At 34.0% G+C, this 21024-nt stretch overlaps 1 protein-coding gene across 1 annotated transcript in view; it reads right to left on the bottom strand.

Moving 5' to 3' along the window:
* Positions 1-406: 406 nt before the first annotated feature.
* The window catches only part of DYNC2I1 (dynein 2 intermediate chain 1), a 34064-nt gene continuing 13446 nt past the window's right edge, over positions 407-21024 (bottom strand). Inside the window, exons 8-24 of the mRNA XM_075045532.1 lie at positions 20149-20226; positions 18765-18960; positions 17009-17111; positions 14047-14176; positions 13403-13514; positions 12941-13035; positions 12490-12619; positions 11428-11600; positions 10707-10869; positions 7857-7970; positions 6932-6993; positions 5823-5874; positions 4491-4551; positions 4109-4205; positions 3734-3865; positions 1978-2201; positions 407-857 (exon numbers count right to left, since the gene is read on the bottom strand). Coding sequence (XP_074901633.1) covers positions 686-857; positions 1978-2201; positions 3734-3865; positions 4109-4205; positions 4491-4551; positions 5823-5874; positions 6932-6993; positions 7857-7970; positions 10707-10869; positions 11428-11600; positions 12490-12619; positions 12941-13035; positions 13403-13514; positions 14047-14176; positions 17009-17111; positions 18765-18960; positions 20149-20226 — 2094 coding nt within the window. The 3' untranslated portion in view covers positions 407-685. The remainder of the gene's footprint in view (positions 858-1977; positions 2202-3733; positions 3866-4108; positions 4206-4490; positions 4552-5822; positions 5875-6931; positions 6994-7856; positions 7971-10706; positions 10870-11427; positions 11601-12489; positions 12620-12940; positions 13036-13402; positions 13515-14046; positions 14177-17008; positions 17112-18764; positions 18961-20148; positions 20227-21024) is intronic.

The following is a 21024-nucleotide window of genomic DNA, read 5'->3' as shown; positions in this document are numbered from 1 at the left end:
ATTATTTGCAGGATTAAACAGCTCATTATTTTCTGGTTTACATCGGAAATCCAAAAGGATTTAGAATTTTGGTTAACCTCACAAGCATACTGTTTACATAGTTTGATCCAAACAGGTAGTGTACAATCAGGACAACTGTAGTTATTCAGGTATTCCTTTTGCAAAGTTTCAGGGTCAAAATCAGAAGTAAGATATCATGTGATGTAAATTTGTATTCTGATATGTTTGCATCATTTTTTTAGGTAGATATACGAAAATTTTACCAAGTGTTAGTGTGTAAAAGGCCCAGAGGTAGAAATCTCCATAAATCCGGGTTGCTTATACAGAGGGACAACTTTATGCTCACCAGACAAAGGACTGCTTTCATTTACTTTAGAGCGGAATAATGAGAAACAGCAGTGTAATTTATAGGAATATATTTTCAGTATTTTTTAAAAAATATATACATCTAGAGTACTTTCAATAATGAAATACCCTTCATCTTTTTAAGTACAATAATGCTAAATTTCGTTCTGTCATTTTTATGATAAAATATATCATTTCAGCTGAAATATTGAATTGATATTCTTTAAAATATATACAAATTATATAGAAATACAAAACCACATTACAAATCTTTTAATTGCAGTAAAAAATAATCTAAATATTTTGCAATAATTTGTACACCCAGATAGGTGTACTGTTTCTAAAAAGACTGCAATAAAATTAAATGTAGTTTTTCAGATTCCTCAGGCTGACGTAATGCCCACTTCTTCTTTACATATTGAATGTCTATCTGTCCAGATTCTTTGGCCAGTGCAATGCCTAACAATCCATTTGTTTTTTCTGGTTCTCCCAGTAGAGCCATAGTTACAACACTGAAATAAAAAGAATAGGGGAGTGTTTTTTAATTGAGGCAAAATTAATAGAAATAGGTGTTTTCAAACATGTTTTTAGCAGGTTACTTAGAGTTAACTAAATGATTCCTTTTTGCTGCTCACCAGTGTAATATTCCTCACTATGTCAAGTCCCAGCACGTTGTTTAGCTTTTCACCAGTTGCAATCATTTAATATAAATATAACAGGCAATTCTTCCCCTGTTCACGGATTCCATCATCAATTTCTAATCATGACTTAAAAATATTTCAAGCTTGTAAAAATGAACTATGTTTTATGGCATTTTTCCAGTACAGTGTAACAACTTTAAAATTTATATTATTTTCTCCCAAAACTAGCAGTACTTTGCTATAGTTTACAAGGCTACAAGGAAAACTTTTAGTTAGAGGGATATTCCAAGACTAACTTAAGCCTAGGGAAGACAGAGTCTCCCAAGTAGGGCTCCCATCGGAGAGGAAAGAGAATTCTCAAGATTATAATTCAGAAAGGCTAAATTAAACTGCTTTTCTGCATCAATCCACAGGATACCCAGGTCTCTACACTGACTAGAGAACAGTATGGTGAGACTACTCTGATGTTAGTCTTGGTGAATACGTGCCAGCCAAAACTATCCTTGTTTACTTTGTGACAATGAACACAATGTATTTCTTTGTATTGGTAACCATACTATATATAGGGATTTTAAAATGTTGTCCAACATCTTGCCTATTTTAAGGGTTGATCCTGATCCAGCAAAACTATCTTTGAACTTAAACAGTCCAGTGATTTTAGTGGGAACAAAATTTTTCTCTTCCTATGAACAGCAACTGCTCCATGTACAGACATCTGTTCCAACTGATAACACTACACCTGATTTTGATTTATACTAACATTATTTCTCCTTTATCAGACTATATAAAATAATAAGTAAATAAGGATAAACTAAAATATAGCTCGCTATAGTCTCTTTCAACACCTCCAACAGCTTAACAAATACAGTCAGAAAAGCAAATTCTAATGAACATCTTATGTCAAGCAAAAAACCCATCCAAACTCTAATCAAAATGTAGATGATAATAATATTAACATTTTGCTAAAAAGAGATTAATGTAATGTACTTACTTCTCTGATGGAATAGTCTGCTTTGCCACAGGAAACAGATCATTTTCCAGAAGGTCCCAAATGTAAATATTAGATGATGCATCCAGGACAAAAAACACAGAGGGTCTTGTTAAAGCCCACTGCAGGGCAATAATTGGCTGGCCATTTGTGCTGTCATTCCACTGCATGAGGGGATACTCTGATGTCATTTGGTGTAATCTAATACTTCCATCTGAACAGCCAGCCTGTATCATAGTCAAAAAGAAAATAATTCCTGGGAACAAAACAAACTAAGCAAGATAAAAACTGCAATTCAATTCTCGAGACTATAAAGCATATAAATAAAATCAGTTATCTAACTCAAGTGGCATATCTCTCTCATATGTCACTCTATGGACTATCTGGATTTCAACTTCTAATGTAATTTTGAGTTCAAAAGCAGTAATTCTGTACTGAGCATACTAGAGTAATCTATTCCACTAATCCTGGGTTGAAGTCCTAATTTCCTGTTTTAACAAAAGTTCTCAAACTATCAACTTCACTAATACTATGATCCAGCACAACTTGACAGTAGTCTGAATTGGGGCAAGGTCAGATGGCTACTTAATGACACTGTAACCTGTAAAACCAAGAATAACTTTCAGTAGGACAGGCTGTGCTTAACAATATAATGATATTAAACTGATTCATAATGAACAACTAAATCCAGAGACAGGCAGATATCACTGCTTCCAGGTATTTTCTTATAACATTTGTCTTGCATAGTATAACATTTACAAGTTTGCTCTAATCCAGGTACAAAAGAAACTATTCCATGAAAACAGAAAATAACTTATTCTTGCTTTGCTGGGCCACCTCTACATCAGGAAGACTTCCTAGAATTTTCAAATTATGATGACTTTTTACAGCGACTCTGCAAATTGTGCTTACATTTAAAAGGACTCTGCAGATATAAACTTGTAGAAGTCAGTATCACTCTAAACAAATGCATTTGGGAAAAAGGTAAGAACATCCACACTGGTAAAAGAAAGTTCTGACTGCGCAGAGGTGACACAAAATACGTACACTGTAGCCAAACAAATTCATTTTACACCTTGGGCAATCCCAATGAAGTCATGTAAATCATGGCAAATTTAGAAAGTAAGCATTTTTAACAGAGGATCAAGTACAAATATATGCAAAGATAAGCAGATGGAAAATCCTACCAAAGTTAGATTCAATTTGCGTTGAATAAACTTTCGCAAGGGAGACAAATAAAACCAGTGGGTGTGACAATATGAACTGCTGAGGGCAGATTTGAACACACCTGACCACAAGGTACACTGCCAGGCACACCCCAAGGGTACACCTGATGTGGAGTGGAAAGGAAAGCAGGGAATGCCCACAGCTGCTTCACAGACCTTAATTTCACAGCAATACAGATTATTTTGTCTCCAAAATGATTATGTCACTTAGAGATGTGTGATAAAAGTGAGAAACAGCTAAGGCTTCATTAACAGCAGAAGATCTGCTTGCAGTGCTGAATTTCAGTAGAAACAAAGAATAAGTTATAAGGCTGAAGCAAGATTGCCATTTCTGTCTGTGAACCAGATGGTCCACCTTTTACATAAGCAAAGTTCGAACACCAGGACACAAGATTTGTTGTCACCCTTCATGGCAGATTGGAACTAGTGAGGTAAATCAAATATCACGTCTAGTTAAATACGTCAAATAAGAAATCCTCCCTCAGCTAACAATTAAAAAATGAAACTTGTATTATGTTAAAATGTTTTCATACCAAAAATAGTGGCTTTCCAAAAGGGAAGAAATCAATTGCATTGATGCTTATTGATCTCAGCCCACTCTCCTGGGGTCTGAATAGCCTTGGAAAAACTTTTAAACCATGTCTTGTACCATGGCCTACCAGCCCCTATGAACAATATAAAGAAAATTAATTAAACAAAACAAAACAAAATTTGCACTCTCAGTATTACAAGACAAAGTTAAATAATTCACAGAACTGCTACCTTAAAAGATCCTTAATACCTAACAAATTTTAATAATAGTCTCAAATTAAAAATTTTACATACAGTCTACTGGTAAAATTCCAAGTAAATGAGGCAGCTTGCAAAACAAAAAATAACAATGAGATGAATGTCAGCATATTACTCACAATGTTTGTTCCAACAACGAAATGATTAGGATTAGAAGACAGAAATTTAATACTCAGTGTCTGGGGCATTCTCTGGCGCACATCCTTTGGAAAAAGGCTAGGAGAAACATAATGGTAAAAGATGACATAAATACAGGAAGTTGTCTCCTAAAGCTATGCAAGTACATACAGAAACTCTTGATCTAAAATGTCTATGACTAGCTCTAGGAAGAAGTGTATATTAAAGAAAACCCCAAACTACAAATGATAAAACATATATTTATATCTATATAGTATAATATATATATTAAATATATCTTATATAACAGCAAATTAATAAAATATAGGAAAAACTAGCTTTGTGAGATACACATACAAAATCTAAATGCCCCTGTTTTCTTACCTGTTATTCAATTCCATAGTAGAGCTATGTACTAACTTCACTTTCCCTCCAGGAATTAAACCTAAAATTATATAAAATAATTATTTAAACTGATTTAAGCACTTTGCATTAAATAAGTGCTATCATCAAATTAAAACCTAAGCTAATAAGTAAAAGGATATTTCATAATTAAATTGTTTATTGTAGGTATAGCTTTTGATGTGTAAGAATCTTACATCATTTAGGACTATTTACTTCAGAATTCAAATCTGAAGAGTTGTAATCTTTGACAGAAATCAAAGAAAGAGGACAGACGGAAACATGATTATATGTTTGTTTTAGTTTTACAGTATGCATATAACATCCTGTAATATCACTCTATAAAACCCAATTCTATCAATTGTGAAAATGCACACTTATGACACTTAGATTTTTGACAATGAATTATAGTAATGAGAGACTCTAATAATGTTGGTCTACGTTACTTATTATTAGAGAATAACATAAATAATTCAAATCCTTCAAACAAAAGAACTTTTTGAAGAGGAAAAAAATGAATGCTGGTGGCACTAAAACTGTGTCAACACACAACCGTAGCTTAAGAACATACCTCTCCAGAGACATAATACCCAGCTTTAGCAGCTTAATATAGCCAGACATTGTACACGAGCTTATAAATTAGAAAACTGATCAAAAATTCTAGTTTGGTAGCTTTACTTCATTGTTTATATATGTATTTTAAAATGTATCAGGATTTTAATCACAGCCTTTTCCAGTTAGGTTAAGTGTGTAAGTCTAAATTTATTCAAAGAACAAAAAATGTAATTTTCTTCATTCACATAACTCAAAAAGGGCTGAATGGACTTTGTTCTTTACTTTTTTCATGGAAACTTTTTTCTCACACTAAATTAAGTATCGTACCCAAAAAAGAAATTGCAGGAAAATTAGCAAAATGGAGATATGGGCAACAACAAAAGCATTGTAACAGTTCTGGTTAAAACTAAACAAAGAACAGGAGGTCCAAGAAGGACATAAAATCTCATGTTCTTTGGGAAAAAAAGCTGTTGAGAACACAGAAATCTGCTTTGACATTATAAGAAATGTGGTTGTCTGGTGGCAATTACCAATACAGAATTAGCAGATGAGTTTCAGATAGCAGTGAAAATAACTCTCATGATACCTAACCAATACCCCCAAATATCAGATATTTTTCCTATTCAGAATGAATCTTTTCCTCAGTGATTTTGCTTTCTTCTAAACATTTTTTTGTCATCACTGAGTCTTCCTCTCTCTTCTAACTTCATAATCTCAAAACTCAAGCACTTTATTCTACCTCTAATGTACAGTACTCACCTAAATCAGTTTGTGAACCAGCTAAATCCACTTTTTGTAATTCAACAACTACCTGAAAAGTCAATATTTAACATTAATAAGCAATAAATATTTACCAGACTAGTTGTAATAATGTATGACATAACTCTAAAGGAATGTTTAGATAAGTAGGTCTAACATTCCAATGATTACAGGTAGATTCCCTATCTGCTGTCAATGCCTACAATGCTAAAAAAATAGCTTCACATGCCTGCTGGATGTTCCCTGCTGGAAAGCAGAACATGGGAAGTTACATTCTACACTTCATCGCTAGTTGGCATCTTGTTGGTTTGGTTGGTCACAAAAAAACCCCACTCTAACCCCCCCCAATAAGAAATTGTAACACATTTCCTGTGCTTTTCACTGTTCATGAAATAGAAAGGGTAGATCATTTGGCCTGAATCTATTGCTACTATAGTTACTTAGAGCTTTAAGGGACTTAACTAGTGATACAGAAGGGAAATACTTTTATTCCCTTATTATTCACTGAGCCATTCAGTTCCTCAAGCAAGATCAATTCAGATGCAAACAACAGGTTCAGCAGCAGGGCCAAAGCTGCATCAGAAAAAGACTGAAAACATCCAATAGGAAGAACAGTTGTCAGAACAGTAATTAAGAGCAACAGACCTGGTGCTCACCTGCCTGTCATATTTTAGGCAGGGTAATCTTATCCACAGATTTTCACATTTTGCCTCATGAACATTTGTTCTATATAAATTATGAATGTCATTTCTCACATTTCTCAGTACAGTCTCTGACACCACTGTGATTCAAATAAAATCAAGTAGGTGGGTGAAAGAGGACTGACATCTATTATTCAATTAATAGAAATATGTGAACGTATTCCTATGAAGCAGAACTACTGGTTGCCTGTTTTCATGAATTCATGTACCTGTTAATAGTTTTGCATCATGGCATTAGGAAGTCAGGTCAAACATATCGAGGAGAATTCCAACAGAATGGCTAGTGTTGCTGTATTTTTCAAGGAGGAAATTCTCAACAGAAATCCTGGATTAGGGTTGCTATATTTGAAGAAGCATTTTATTATTCTAACGCATGATACTCTCTGTTTTCATACATATATTACTCACCCACATATTGAGGATTCCATTTTCATCCATTGAAGCTATCTGAAATGGAGGGCCTGACATTTCTATGGAAGGAATAGTTACAATTTATATTCATACGCTGACCTTCATCCTGAACAATATCAAAGGATTTGAAACATTTCCAGGTTAATACATTCTCTGAAACTTTTATGATCCTCTCAGCTGCACAAAAAAGGAAAGTGCCCTAATTCTACCAAAGAAGAAAAAAGCATGAAACTAGTATGTTCAGTTTGTTCTACCAGATAGGCAGCTGTTCTCTGTCTGCATCTTTTAAAATGTCTGGATTCTGCATGGACTTTGGAACAGAACACAAAGTACAATAGATGAGATCTTGTAAAACCTGCAATATGCAGCACATTTCTTTGGACTACTATGGATTTCAAAGTGAAAATCTGCAATGACAGTAATAATGTCTCCTTTAGGACACTGTCTGAGAATTTGGGGCATGAGGATTAAAGTTTCTTTGCAAAGGTTGGTCATAAAAAAATTAGGCAACAGGCAGAGGAAGAACCACCAAGTACAGTCACATATTTTAAATGCTTTCAGATATAAGCAAGTAGCTCCACTTCTTTGATAAAGGTTTTTTGGACATTGTAGGAACACTAAGACTTCTCTAAAGGCAGTTTTTGAGTGATAACTTGTTTTATCATGGAAGAACAAAATATTGCCTTGAAAATAGACATCATAACAAGCATGCACACACATCTGATGTGAAACTGCACTGAATGAACATTACATAAAAATGAGAGCAGAAAATAAACATGAATGTTGTATGCAACTGATACTGCAGACAACTTTAAAGGCAGAACAGAATAATAAACTGGATTTTGGCTATGACATATTTGTTTCACTAGATACCTAAAGAAAGACTCAGACATATTGATGCCTTGAAGAGCAGCTTACATACCCTCCTGATAAGAGAGGCTTGAGAACCCATAATTCTGATCAGTGTAGAGAGAGGTTGAGACAGGTTCCACTCCTAGTATAGGAGATGTGTGGTTTACTGAGTTTAGAATACCGTCTATAATTAAGGATAATGAAAAGTAAACACTATATTATTTTCAACACAAACAACAAAAAAACCCTAATCACTTTTCAGTTTATGGAAGAATGATGATTAAAAAGAAAGAATGGCAAATAATAACTTCATAAAGAATTACTTTGTAAAAGTTTCAAATACAATACTGCAAACTGTTTCCTAAATTAACAAAATACTACTAGATAAATCAATGTTTCACCATTTGTATTTTCTTCTCATTTTCCCAATGTCTGCTGCACCATTTATGCCACTATACCAGACATTTCATTAAAATCTGCCGTTTCAGGGTTATCACGAAAAGAATTATGTTAATTTCAAGCTCCATAAATAATAGAGGTAGAAATAAATCACTGCTTACTATAGAAAAGACAAAATTGAAGAAAAATTACTCCTACAGAATATTATTTAATAGAAAGTAACTATGCTGACTGAAACAAACAATTCACCACAGAAAACATGTATATAACCTTTAATAACATGTTAAAATAAATGTATATTTAGAGCAATTTCCATATGCATTCTTTGTCAGATACTCTTGATTTCTGGACTTGCTCTGTGCACTGAACTTAATCTCATTTAAGACTAAAGGCATAAAGCTTCCTAAGTATACAGCATTAAAAAATCCTTATATAAGCAACTACATGAAACTGTATACATACATTTGACTACCAGCACATTGTGCAACACAAGACCAAGCATCTTTGATCTACTAAACAAAATTACAGGTCTATCAACAACCAACTAATATTTACTGTAACATGGCTACTGCAATTAGCTGCATTTGTGAACAAGAAGACTTTGTGCATGTGTGGTGGTTTTTTTAGAAAAATAATAATAACTCAGTGTAAGTTAAATGGTAGCACCTGCCTGCACACAAAAAATAGGAAAAACACATACAGATGGACTTTGCAATAATAAAATTATTAAAAAATATTGCTATGTGTTATTTTTTACTCTAGGGTACAATAGAATGCCAAGAAAAATGGCACCAATTCATAATTAAGATTGAGACAAATCACAGGTCAAACTGCTGGTAGGTAAACCTCATTCCCAATCTCTCAACATACAACTATATACATTGAAAACTTCGGTAAGATTAATGACTTGCTCTCCTCTATTTAAATTTGCAACGACAAACATTGGTAATAGGCATAAAGATCCATTTATTTCCATCAGAATCACAAAACTGTAAGGATCCCATACACTAATTCAAATGCAGAGTGAAGTACTTTGGATTGTGTCTTCCAGTATGTCCGTTATATGCCCTAAATAAACTCCTGTAACTTTTGAATTTGTCATCCATGGATTATAAGAAAATTTACAAAAGCCTATGTTATTTTGATCATATACTAAGGGATCAGAAGTGTAGGAAAAAAGAGAAATGCAATGACAAGAAAATGTTGAAGGATGAAAGGCGGTCATCCACTACCACTGTTGAAAAGTAAACTTTCTTCTAGCTTCCCAATACGTATGCAAGACTAATTTAGGCTGTAGCTGTGCTTCTCTGCCATTAAGAACCTGGAAAGAGCAAGCTATAGCTCTCCACTGGCCCCAGTGCTAGAGATTTTGCTCATGTGACAAGCTGGATGACAGAAAAATGCATGTCCAGGTTTTGCTCCAACATGCAATTGATACATTTCTAGGGATATCAAACCAGAGAGCTTTTGGGCCCCAAAGTTTAGTCACAGCTTCAGAATCCCTTCAACAAAAGACTAAAAGTAATTTGACTGCTGACTATGGAAGTTAGAATTCAACTTACTCCATTATATAGATCACCTCTGACATTTAGCCTTAACACACTTGTTTCCAATGATGTGATCCCCATATATGCTGAACCAATAGTATCAAAAAAAGACAGTTGTATATGTAATGAAAATATGAAATTCCTAGATCTTACATTGCTACAATAATTGATAATTTGGCAATAAAAAACCACAATCCTGACTCAACTTTTAGTGTATCTAGATAGAATTCAGAAGTGATAAAGTTACATAAGTGGAATTTTAGAAATGTGTAAGGGTGAGATTCAGACCAAAGATTAAGACACTTAAAATGGTATCTACATATAGGACAGCTGTATAGTATCTGTAAGTGAACTAAATCTAATCAATACAATCAAAGCAGCTAACCATATACAGATATCTACATTAGGATGAGATGAATAGCTCTCTAGATGCCCCAGAGTAGCACTGCACTGATTCTAACAGAGCTTATGCATGTATACACTTGGGTATGTATCTTGCATGCAACCTTATAGAAACATCAAGACTTAGGTGACAATTTGTACAGATTCCGACCTTTAAATGACATTTGAAAAACTGTGTTTTACAGTCTTAAACGACTTTCATGGTTTTTTTTAAATACATCTTAATATGTGTGTTTAGATGTAGATAAAAAAAGAAATGTAGGTTATATTGAGACAATGATGAAAATTGACTAAGCTAATGATTTCAGATGGAGTAGTAGTTCAGTAGTCCATTTTAATGTTACAATGCCCCTTAGGTTCTACATCTGGTCCACCTCTATTCTCACAGCCTGATGCATATTGAGCTGGCTTACATTTCTTTACAGCTATTACTGATTGGCAGTTTTTACTAGACTAAATATAATCTCTGAACTGGCTAAACTAGGCTATTGACAAAATGTGTTCTTAGAAAAACTAGTAGTAGAATTGTTTCACTGCCCACAAATGACTAACTAGAATGCATAGATACTAACCAGTAGAAAATGTTGGAACTCTAAATGTCCAGTCAGTTTCACTGATCACCATATGAGGGTGCATTCTTGAGTCTTCTCGAAGATCCCACACCAGCAATGAACCATCTATTGTTCCAGCAAAAACTAATGTTGTTTTACTGGGACTAAAGCAGCAACATATCACCTGTTAAGCAGTAAAAATATGCATGTTGATATTATGATAAAGGCCAATGATGTAATAAGCCTGAGTATTTTTGTTCTTCCTAAGCATGTAAATCCAGAAAAGACAGATTACAAGTGTTTTCAGCAGAAGGACAATTTATTGAAAAGGGAAGTAGGATACAAGACTTTCAGTAGGCTTTCCCTTTTCAAGACAATTGTGTAATCTGCACCAACTGCCACAAAGCTGAAGGAGGTGATTAAACTGTATGATAGTGATGGGTAGGGAGAAGTCCTGACAACATCTGAACCAGGTGTTGCACATTGTTCACTCTTCAACCATGAAATGGAGTAAAAATTAAAAAAAAAAAACCCAAAACCAAAAAAACAACAAACCAAACCACCATGACCATCACTACATTCTAGTACTGGAGCACAAAATGGAGTGAGAAGAGTGTTTTGCTCACTAGGCTCAAATGTGTTTCTTGAACAATAACATATCTTGCAGCAAGACAAGAAAACAAAATACACGTAATAAAGCCTTCTATTCAATGGGCAAATATATAATGTTATGAAAACATACCTCTGAGTCACATATTAAAACTTTCTGAGGACTGGAGGGCTGCCAGATGTTCCAAACGCATATGATGCTCTTTCTGTTCAGTAAACCAACACCTGCCTTTTCAGGTAATCCATGAACAGAAAGTAGTGTCTGCCTCTGAACTTGAGAGACATATAGGCAGGATATTTTTCGGTCTAAACCATTAAAAAAAAATCAAGAAAAAAAAGCAATAAATAAAAAAGTAAACTCCCTGCAGATGAAAAAGCATATTTAGCTGCTATAGCAACAACCAAAGAAGCTAAGGCGTAATTATGAAGAACATTTCTATTAACAGTGGGTTGCTTTTGACACTATACAAGAAAAAAGGCGGGACTAGAGAAGGAATGTAAAAAATTAGAAGTACAAGCAAAAAGGAATAGAACCAGGAAGTTAATAGAATAATTATACTGGGCATAAGCAAGTCAATCTGATCTGACATCAGTATGTATACTGAAAATTAAGCTAAGTCTCAAACAGGAAACAGCACAGGCCAGGCTTTTTCTCATTCATCTCATGTGTTCATATTAGAATATGTATGGTTTTCTGTTATAATAGGTCTTCCAAACACAATTACAGATGCTTTATTTTTCATTTTTCTTTTCATCTGAACATCTACTGTTTATATGGGGAAGATATAACTGCAGTTCAAATATACCAGGCTATATTCTCCCTGTTCAATAACCTTGCTTTATTTGCAACTTGGGCCCTACTGTCAGCATAAAGAGCCTAAATGAAATTACACCCGGGATGCTCCTTCAACAACAGGGGCAAGAAATTACATCCAGATCACCCCTTTATCATGCTACTCGCTGGCTATATTTCTGGTTTAACAGCAGCTAGGGTCCTCTGATGTTCCCTATGTGAAACCAATCTGCACAGAGTTACAGCAAGATCAGCGTAATTAAAAGAAAATTGGGCTTTACATCATCCATATATCCTGACATGTGCTGTTTGTACTTCAGTCATGACAAAGAGCATGGTATTTTGCATAAGGAAGAAGAGTTCACACTGTATACTACAAGGTGTAGAATAAAGTTCCCTTACCATGAAGGAATGGCTGGTTAGTATTTAACTGGAAACAGCTATCACTAATAGACAGACTGGTTTGTCGAGATCTTAGTTTCCACCTGGGTTGTGCTGCAACTTGATCTTCCTCTAGCAAAACAGCAATCACCTTTCAAACACAATTACATTTATAGAAATAAAAGGGTTGTCTTATCTTTCAGCTTTGCTATTTGTAGCTTTCTAAAGTACGGGGATTAATTTAATAAATCTTTATCAACTCTCTTAATTTTATATCTTTGCAAATACAGCTTTACAGACATGAAAGTTGCAGAGCTGTGGTTCCATTCCTTTGCAGAGAGATGAATCTCACTGATAATGAGTATTATTTAAGTAATTTATTTAAATTAGTCAGAACAAGTACTGTAAGTGACCTATCACACTGTATACTTATGCATACAACTCGTAAGGGATAATAAGTCCAGAAGTATACCTGGCAAGCAGACCGGAGGAAATTTGCTAATTTTTGTGAATCAATTTTAGGTGTTAGAGCTCCATTCATTGACACATTCTGGCTGTTTATGGGACCTAAGAAAAAACCAAAACCAAACTTGAAGCTTCAAAAGGGAATCAATTAAGAAAAACATAAGAACGATGTAATTTTTAAGCAAGAGGACAGTGGCAGCAATCAACTTCTCTTCAGCAGAAATAACAGTAGTGAACAACAAGATCTTTTGGGGAATCATACCTGCTGCCAACAGAAACAGCAATCCAGAAGGAAGAAGCTATTTTCTGCCACTTAAACTCCACCCCCTCCACAAGGGGATTCAGAGTGCCTACAGCAGTTTGCTATCAATGTAGCCTGCCACATTACAAATTCTGACAATTAATGGGTACAAAAGAGAATGTTTACATGCATACATCCATAAATGAATACGAGTAAAATGTTCTTCACCTCCAGATACAAGGGCACTTTCTCCTGGATGCTGTGTCCATTTCTCCAATGTCTCAACTTCCTCAGTCTGAATGTCTCTCTCCAGATTGTCCTCGTTACACTGAACATATGCCTAAAGTAGAGAGCTAAAGTGATCAATATATGGGTGGCACAGCTAAGAATGACAGCACGTAACCGAATAGAACTTACATAGTCGTTTTAAATCTGATGCGCCCAACCTCTTCTGTTTGTAAATTCAGATCTAAACATACTGACACAATGTCACTATTTTGTGCATGCACATTTTACCACATTTCACACAAGAGTGCTAGACCTACTGCAAAAATACAGAAGGTCTTACATGATGCACAAACACTAAACCCAGCATACTTGGGACAGTGAGCCACAGACATACAGAAAGTCCTTTAGAAAACAGGAAAGGAACATGAGAGAGTCCCCTTCTAACACAGAAAGGAAATGGCCTGTCTGGCCAAAAGTTTTGATATCATTGCTTTATGGTAATTAAGGTTTAGAGAGGAAAATTATTATTTTATTACTTTACTGTCCTATTAGCTTTAGTAACTTTCTTTTGTAAAAAAAATTATTTTCCACAACAAGAATCAGCACTTTCAGGATTTAAGTATGACTACATATTTCTTACCCACCTGCTTAGTGTTCATTTTACCAAAATTCCTGATATACATGTCGTACTCATTTACAGGAGGCAAATCCAATAAAGAAAAACTAACTGAGAAGTCCAGATCAATTAGTGGGAGAAGTTCTGAACTCCGTTTTCTTTGGAATGAATCACAAGAGAGAAACACAAAAATGGTTAAGACCAAGTATTTGGTATTCCAAAAGAAAAACAACCTGATTTTGTACAGTTCCAGAGATCTAACAATCCATTGACCTATGTGAATTAAAGCTGTACCAAAATTAATTGGCAGACAAAAATATATGTCAATAGAAACACATATAATATTGTTATGAGTTCTCATTTAATGTTATGCTGAGACAATTATCACATTTGAAAATGCAATACTGAGTATAAATGGCAAACTTATGTGGTTTATTATTAAACCCAAACGTCAAAGCCTAGCATGACCATCTTGCCTAATTATTCAAAAGCTGTTCTGTGAGGTAACAGGTGAATGTCTTTTTCTTCCTATAGTTAGGATGGTGGCTAATTCTCCTAAACTCATTTTATTAACTTACATCACCTATATGTGTACAAGCTTTATAAAGATCACCTATAATGTCCTGGTTTTGTTAGACTTATGCAAATGTATTTTGAATCACCTCCATTGGTAACAGACTGCCTGAATTTGTACCTCTTTACATCACTAGGGAAACAAATAACAATAGCAGCAATCCTAAAATATATTTTAAATATATATATGAAATTAATTTATTGCTGATTCATAACCTGTGGACATGAATACTGATGTCTTGCCCCAAAAGTAGGCCTCCAAAACCAATCAGTTACTGGACTATTGGACTTGATCTAAATTGTATGAAAATGAGTACTTGAGATTGAGGTAGACTATGTATTTTTCCACTTGGATTTTTTGTTTTGAATAAGATTAGCACAATGTACAGTATTTGAGATACCCGAATCCCTTTGTCCTATAAAATGCCAAACCTTTCTATCTTCCTAAATGCCCTTGCTGGAATTTTAAAGAAAACCCTTAACTGCCTTATCCAGCTTCCCTCAATCCTTTTACCTTCTGCCTACCTCAATTCTTACTTTTTTCATCTTTGCTCACAAATAAAACTATATTTTTATTCTTAATTGGAAAACAAGTCTACCTTCATATACTGTACCTTACTCTGACAAGTAAAAAACATTTGTGTGATATTAAAACATTTGTGTGATATTACTTATTATCATCAACTACAAAGAGACTCCTACCACTCCACGTGTATGGATGTGTGGATAATGAAAAGACAGTCAATCTTTGCCACAATTCACATAACTATCTATCTATTAAATGTCACAAAACTGTTAAGGTATTTTAAGTGTTAACTGCTTGAATTACATACAGATGTCTGTTTACAGATTAATTTCATGCTCTTGCTATAGTACAGATTCCTTGACAATGAGAAAATTTTTGTAGTCTCCCTTTCTCTCTCTTGCACTTTCAGGGGTTTTTTTGTATACTTAATATAAATACAACCCAGATACAATTATGGGTCTGTAGCAGATCCATATCTAAACAGTCTTACAGATGCATATTCTAGTTGCAGTTTCTTCTCAGTAAGATAGTCTTTGAAAAGGGAAAAGACTAGAGCAACATTAGGTGGAATCTCTCCTCCAATATTTTAGGCTGGATTTTTCTTTATGCGTAAGGACAATTTTCACATCTCCTTTTTGCTACTTGATGACATCTATTGCATTTTCTTACCCACATTTTATTTTTACTTCTACTTCCACTTCCTAATACGTCACCTCTTCACAAACACTGGGCACAGATTGCTGAGATCTAATTCAAACGTATCAAAGTTGCTTCCTAGTTATGAATCTTAATGATACATGCAGACAAATCCTTAAAATAAACTAATAAGCCTCGTATTAATACACACGAATCCAAAGTGTCACAGCTCATTTATGGGATCCTTTCAGTCTATTTAATGGTAACAATGTATTATCACAGCATGAAATTCCACAAACCCTTTCTCTTTCCGTGAAAATCTAATTATCTTCACAGGCTATATACGTTGCTAGCATGTACACAAAGTTATGTAAATAGTCATAATCAGTCATAGTACACAATCAGTAGAGGCTGACAAACATTTCAGAAGGCAAATCTTCACAAAGATGCCTTCCTGAATTTCCTAATTTGTCTCCACTGTCTAGAGAGGAAGCCTAGACAATAAACTCACGTAAAATTTGGGCATGTAAATTTAGGTAAGGTGAGTTAGACAGCCTAGACAATAAAATCTCCCTTACGTGAAGATTATCCACTGATATGCAGCCACAAAGCAGTGGAATCTAGTGTTATCAATAAAATTTAATATTCTTGCTTTATGTGTCCAATTGCTGTAACAGAAAATTGGAGATATATACAGCGCTTCAAGATAAATTTGGAGCTCCTGGCAAGTTCTACAAGAAACAGGCATCAATTTGTTTCTTTAATACAGAGCCGTCTTATAAGTCTCAAATCTAGATCAATTTTAGATCAGTAATAACATGTTTTTACACCAACTGCTGTTATCCCTGAAAGCGAACATGCTATTTTGGCAACACTGTGTACCATAGATTCTTGATTATTTCAAGAAATTACAGTTCTGCAGAGCCCTAAGACCAGCTAAAAGGCTTGCTCTTTAGTACCGCAAGTCAATATCTAATTAAGTGGCTGAAGAATCGTACAACGAAATGACAATCCTGGCAACTCATTCTGTAATAAAATTATACCCATAAACTGATATGTAGATAAATTTGTTATAAATGACATGTAGCAAAGCCTGTAAATTATTTACTTAAGAACTAATTACTGTTAGCTAACAAAATAATATTTGACTCTAAAAGCCTGAAGTTTATAAACTTCACATATTTCAAATATAATGAAAAAAATTACACCTCTCAGTGAGTTGCCATTTTGTGTGGATTATTTAAAATACACTTACTTCTGCTTACTAGCCATACTTCGGCTACTCTGTCGTTGGTTTGCCATTTGAAAATCCATGAATATTCCACAAAAAGAGCTTCTGACAGAAGGGTATTGCCTTTCTGTGATATTATAAAACATTGTTAGTGTTATAATTCACACTGTACAGTGCATTAAAATGTAAAGCAGTAAGACTAAAAAGCAACAGATTTATTACGATGCAGCTACTAAAAGTTACTAGTTTGCACATTACACAGTGTGCTCTAGCACAGTTAGTACAATAAGCTTCTTAACTTCAGTAATAGGCCAGCATTTTTCCCTTATTATGGTCCTTTACCAATCAACTTAAAATGACTGACCATTGTAATTTTTATTTTAGAAGACTATAATGCAGAAAGTGCCTCTTTCTTTCTCCTGCCATTAGCAGGTCCCTTGTTCCCCTGTGTACAGCAAAACACTCTACGACCAATTCCAAAAATCATATCAAATTCATGGAGACTATACCATGTGCATGCTACACTTCTAAATAAGAATCCATCATTGCAGCCACTGAGGTGGAGAACCTCATCAACACAACCTTAACTGATGCCCTTAGTTGAATAAGCAAAACATGGAAAACTGTTGCTTTAAAAGCCATAGTTAATGGGGCAACTACAGTATCTGATGTCATGTCGATTTTACTCCCTTTTCTGGCTAGGTGGTAGCTAATTGACCTTAATATCCAACTTCCAGTCAGGACCAGTGGTGTTTCACTTCCACAGACGAAGACTGCCTTTTTAGATACTACTTGTAAAACGCTTTTAAACTTCTAAAAGTCATTACCAAAATGATCAACAACCATTTTAACTAAACAAGATCAAAACTTCATCAAAAAGAATGTTGTGCAATTTACAATAAAGTGCTACAATTCAGAACTGAAAAATCTAATTCTGTATTAGAATTCCATCCTGTTCATTAGATCTATAGTATTAATGGAATTCTTTTATTGATTCCATATTGTTTATCAGAAAAATAATAATAATTGCATAAATCTTCTGGAAGAAGAAATTCATATTACAGTATACTGGTTCTGACTTGCAATGACTACTTAACAGACTGATACTGTAAAGACTTACAGAAACTCCATGCTCCTCTTCTGTGACTATACTAACTTTATATGAACAAGAATAAAAAGCTGTTTAAGATTCTTTTGCACAATGATTCTATACTGCCATTCACATGAGTGGAGCGTGCTAAGAGGAACCACAGCTGTAGATAGTTAAATAAGTAGATCTGGCACTCACAGGTATCAGATCAACTGAATACAAGACAACAATTCCATAGTCACATTTCAGAAAAAGTGCATTTCAAAAGTGATATAGAACTATATTTTTAAGTAGTATCTGTATTTGTCTTGCTTTCCCATCCAGAGTAGTCGCTTCACCTCTGCTTAAAAGAAAAAGGTAAACTAATGTCACCGGAAGCCCCAAACTGTTCTAGCACTCCTCCAGTTTTCAAAATCCAGACTCTCATATCCTCCTCTTACCCAAAATAAGATATATTAAATGTCAGTCTGTAAATTTTTATACTTCACATTTTAAATGATTAGTAATGCCTCTGAATCATTCTTTAGCAATATGAAAGTTACAGTACTTACCAACAAACCTAGAGTGACTCATCCAGAGGACCAGATTTCTGCCTCTAGGCAGACTTCTAGAGAAAGTGGCCTGTTTACTCATAAGTTGTATGTGTTATTCATACATTTAATAAAAAAAGACTGGTATCTAGTCACATACCCATGATTGGTTCCTTTTTTTCATTTTCAATTTTCTTTGGCAGTGAAGTACAAATTCTATCATTTTCTGCACTAATTGCTCTTTGAATTTCTTCAATTTCTGACATTCTGGAAAATGGAATCTCTGTTAGGTTTTCTTCTGCATCTCTTTCTTCACCACTTTTGTCTTCATCATCATCAAAATCATCTTCATAATCCTTTAAAAGTAACAGGACTTTCAATAACTAATAAACATGGATTATAGATTTATTTTTCAAGATCTTTTTAAGAAATTACAAAATGCTGTCAAAATAAAAACAAAATTCTCATACAGATGGCTATAAATCCTCTGACTGAAAGGCAATTTAAAATAACTGTTTGACAGAAAGAAAATGGCATGTCTTGATTGTGCAGTAATTCTAATCAAGAGAAGACAATCCCATGGTGTTGTTCTTCAGTGCCCCAAATAGATTATTTTTTTTTTTTTTTAAATATCCTAAAGTAGGAATTATATGTTTAGGTGAATTATGTATTGTTTAAAGAAATAAAATGTCAGTGTTCAGTGGCGTAAATGCTTCATAGATGTATAAAGTTGTTTATTTGATAATTTTAATTCAGGCTGCCATTCAATTTACTAGACTACCACACTATGTGTTTGCAAGTCCATTCATAAGGCTCATACTTTCATAATTCTTTTAACTAAGACGATTTGTCTCATGCTAAAATAATCACCTAACACAAATGATATTAACAAGTCTTAAACGTGCTCTTTTCTCTCCACTGAATGGTAAAGGGCTACTATAGTGAACAGCTCAACAGTGGACATCACTCCTAATATAAGTGGAGATGAATTCTAGCTTCGCTGAACAAAGATATAGCTGGTTCTACTAGCAATGAAAGCGCATTCAACACACTCTCCTATCTTAATAACTTTAAAGTAAACAAGAGAGCTTAAAGATTTCAATTAAACAAATTAGCGAAGGGACTGCTGTGTGTCGATATTTTTTTCTACGATATTTTTGCAATGAAAATCAATGAGGCTTTTTTTTCCCTCCTGAAATTGATTATTTCCTCTCATTATTTAAAGAAATTCAGCATTTTTTTCACAGAAAACCATTTAAATAATTGAAATCCAAGAAGACAGAAAGAGGATCTTGTGAAGACTTCAACTCAAAAGCAGAAGTTGGTTCCCAACCCCTGATGAAAACTAAGTAAATATACAGCAGAGAGTTTCTACATAACATTTTAGTTACTTGTTACCTACTGTTAGCCAAGTTAAGGTCACTGTCACGAAAAAAAAGTAAGTAAAAACCATGTACTGTAATTTTTATTTCTGTGAATTAAGTAAATCACTATTTTGATACATGAGAATTACTTCAAAAGGACAATTGTATGCTTCTACTTACTTCAAAATCATCTTCATAATTTGCTGAAAAGTTATCAAAACCCATATCTGAATTATAGGTGCGTGTATCTTTCATTTCCTAAATGAGGAAAATAAATGAAATTGTTAAATAATCTTACAAAAAAATTAAATCTTTATCTGCCAAATCTTAGCATAAAGATAAAATGAATAGTTGTTCTTCTCAGATATTTCTCCATTTTCAAGCAAACATACAACAAATTCAGTTTAGAAATATAAATAGAAGTATATTGACAAGTGATAATTACTGACTTAAAATAATAATACAGGAAGACAAAACAGAATTCAACCCCATCTTGGAAAGACCAACTGTTTTCCTACCAGTATTTTTACTGGGAAAGATGCAAAAACTGCTGTGTTGCCTATAATTTCAGTAGTATACAGTAGCTGTTATGATGGAGTAACAACAAGACAAGACTGTTCTACTTTTTCAAGGATTAGACAAAATTATCCCTATACCTAAGTTACACTGGGGGACTCTATCCGTTAATTAAATAGTGCAGATGTTGGAATCGGGAAAACAGAGACATGGATACAACAGGAAAATAAGATATTTTTATATAAAAATGATTCTGTTAACATTGAATCCTCTACTGTATTTACATGGAATAAGATTTATGGCATCCCTGAAATAAATTCAAAGAAATTGCCTTTCTCTGGTTTACTGAACTTGATTAAAATAATGACATTTAATTACCCCAACATATACCCCAAACAAACATAAAGCTTAAAACGACACACACTGATCTATCCAATCTTTAGTCAGCCTTTTCCCTCAATAGCCTCTTCAAAGTCAGGCTAAATTATCCACATGTAAGGGATTTCAACAGATTTCAAAAAAGAAATAAATGTGAGGTTT

This window comes from Buteo buteo, chromosome 2 (genome assembly GCF_964188355.1).
Source record: "Buteo buteo chromosome 2, bButBut1.hap1.1, whole genome shotgun sequence".
In the NCBI taxonomy this organism is placed as follows: Eukaryota; Metazoa; Chordata; class Aves; order Accipitriformes; family Accipitridae; genus Buteo; species Buteo buteo.
Note: the sequence above shows the minus strand (reverse complement) of the source record. Positions and strands in the feature narration are given on the sequence as shown.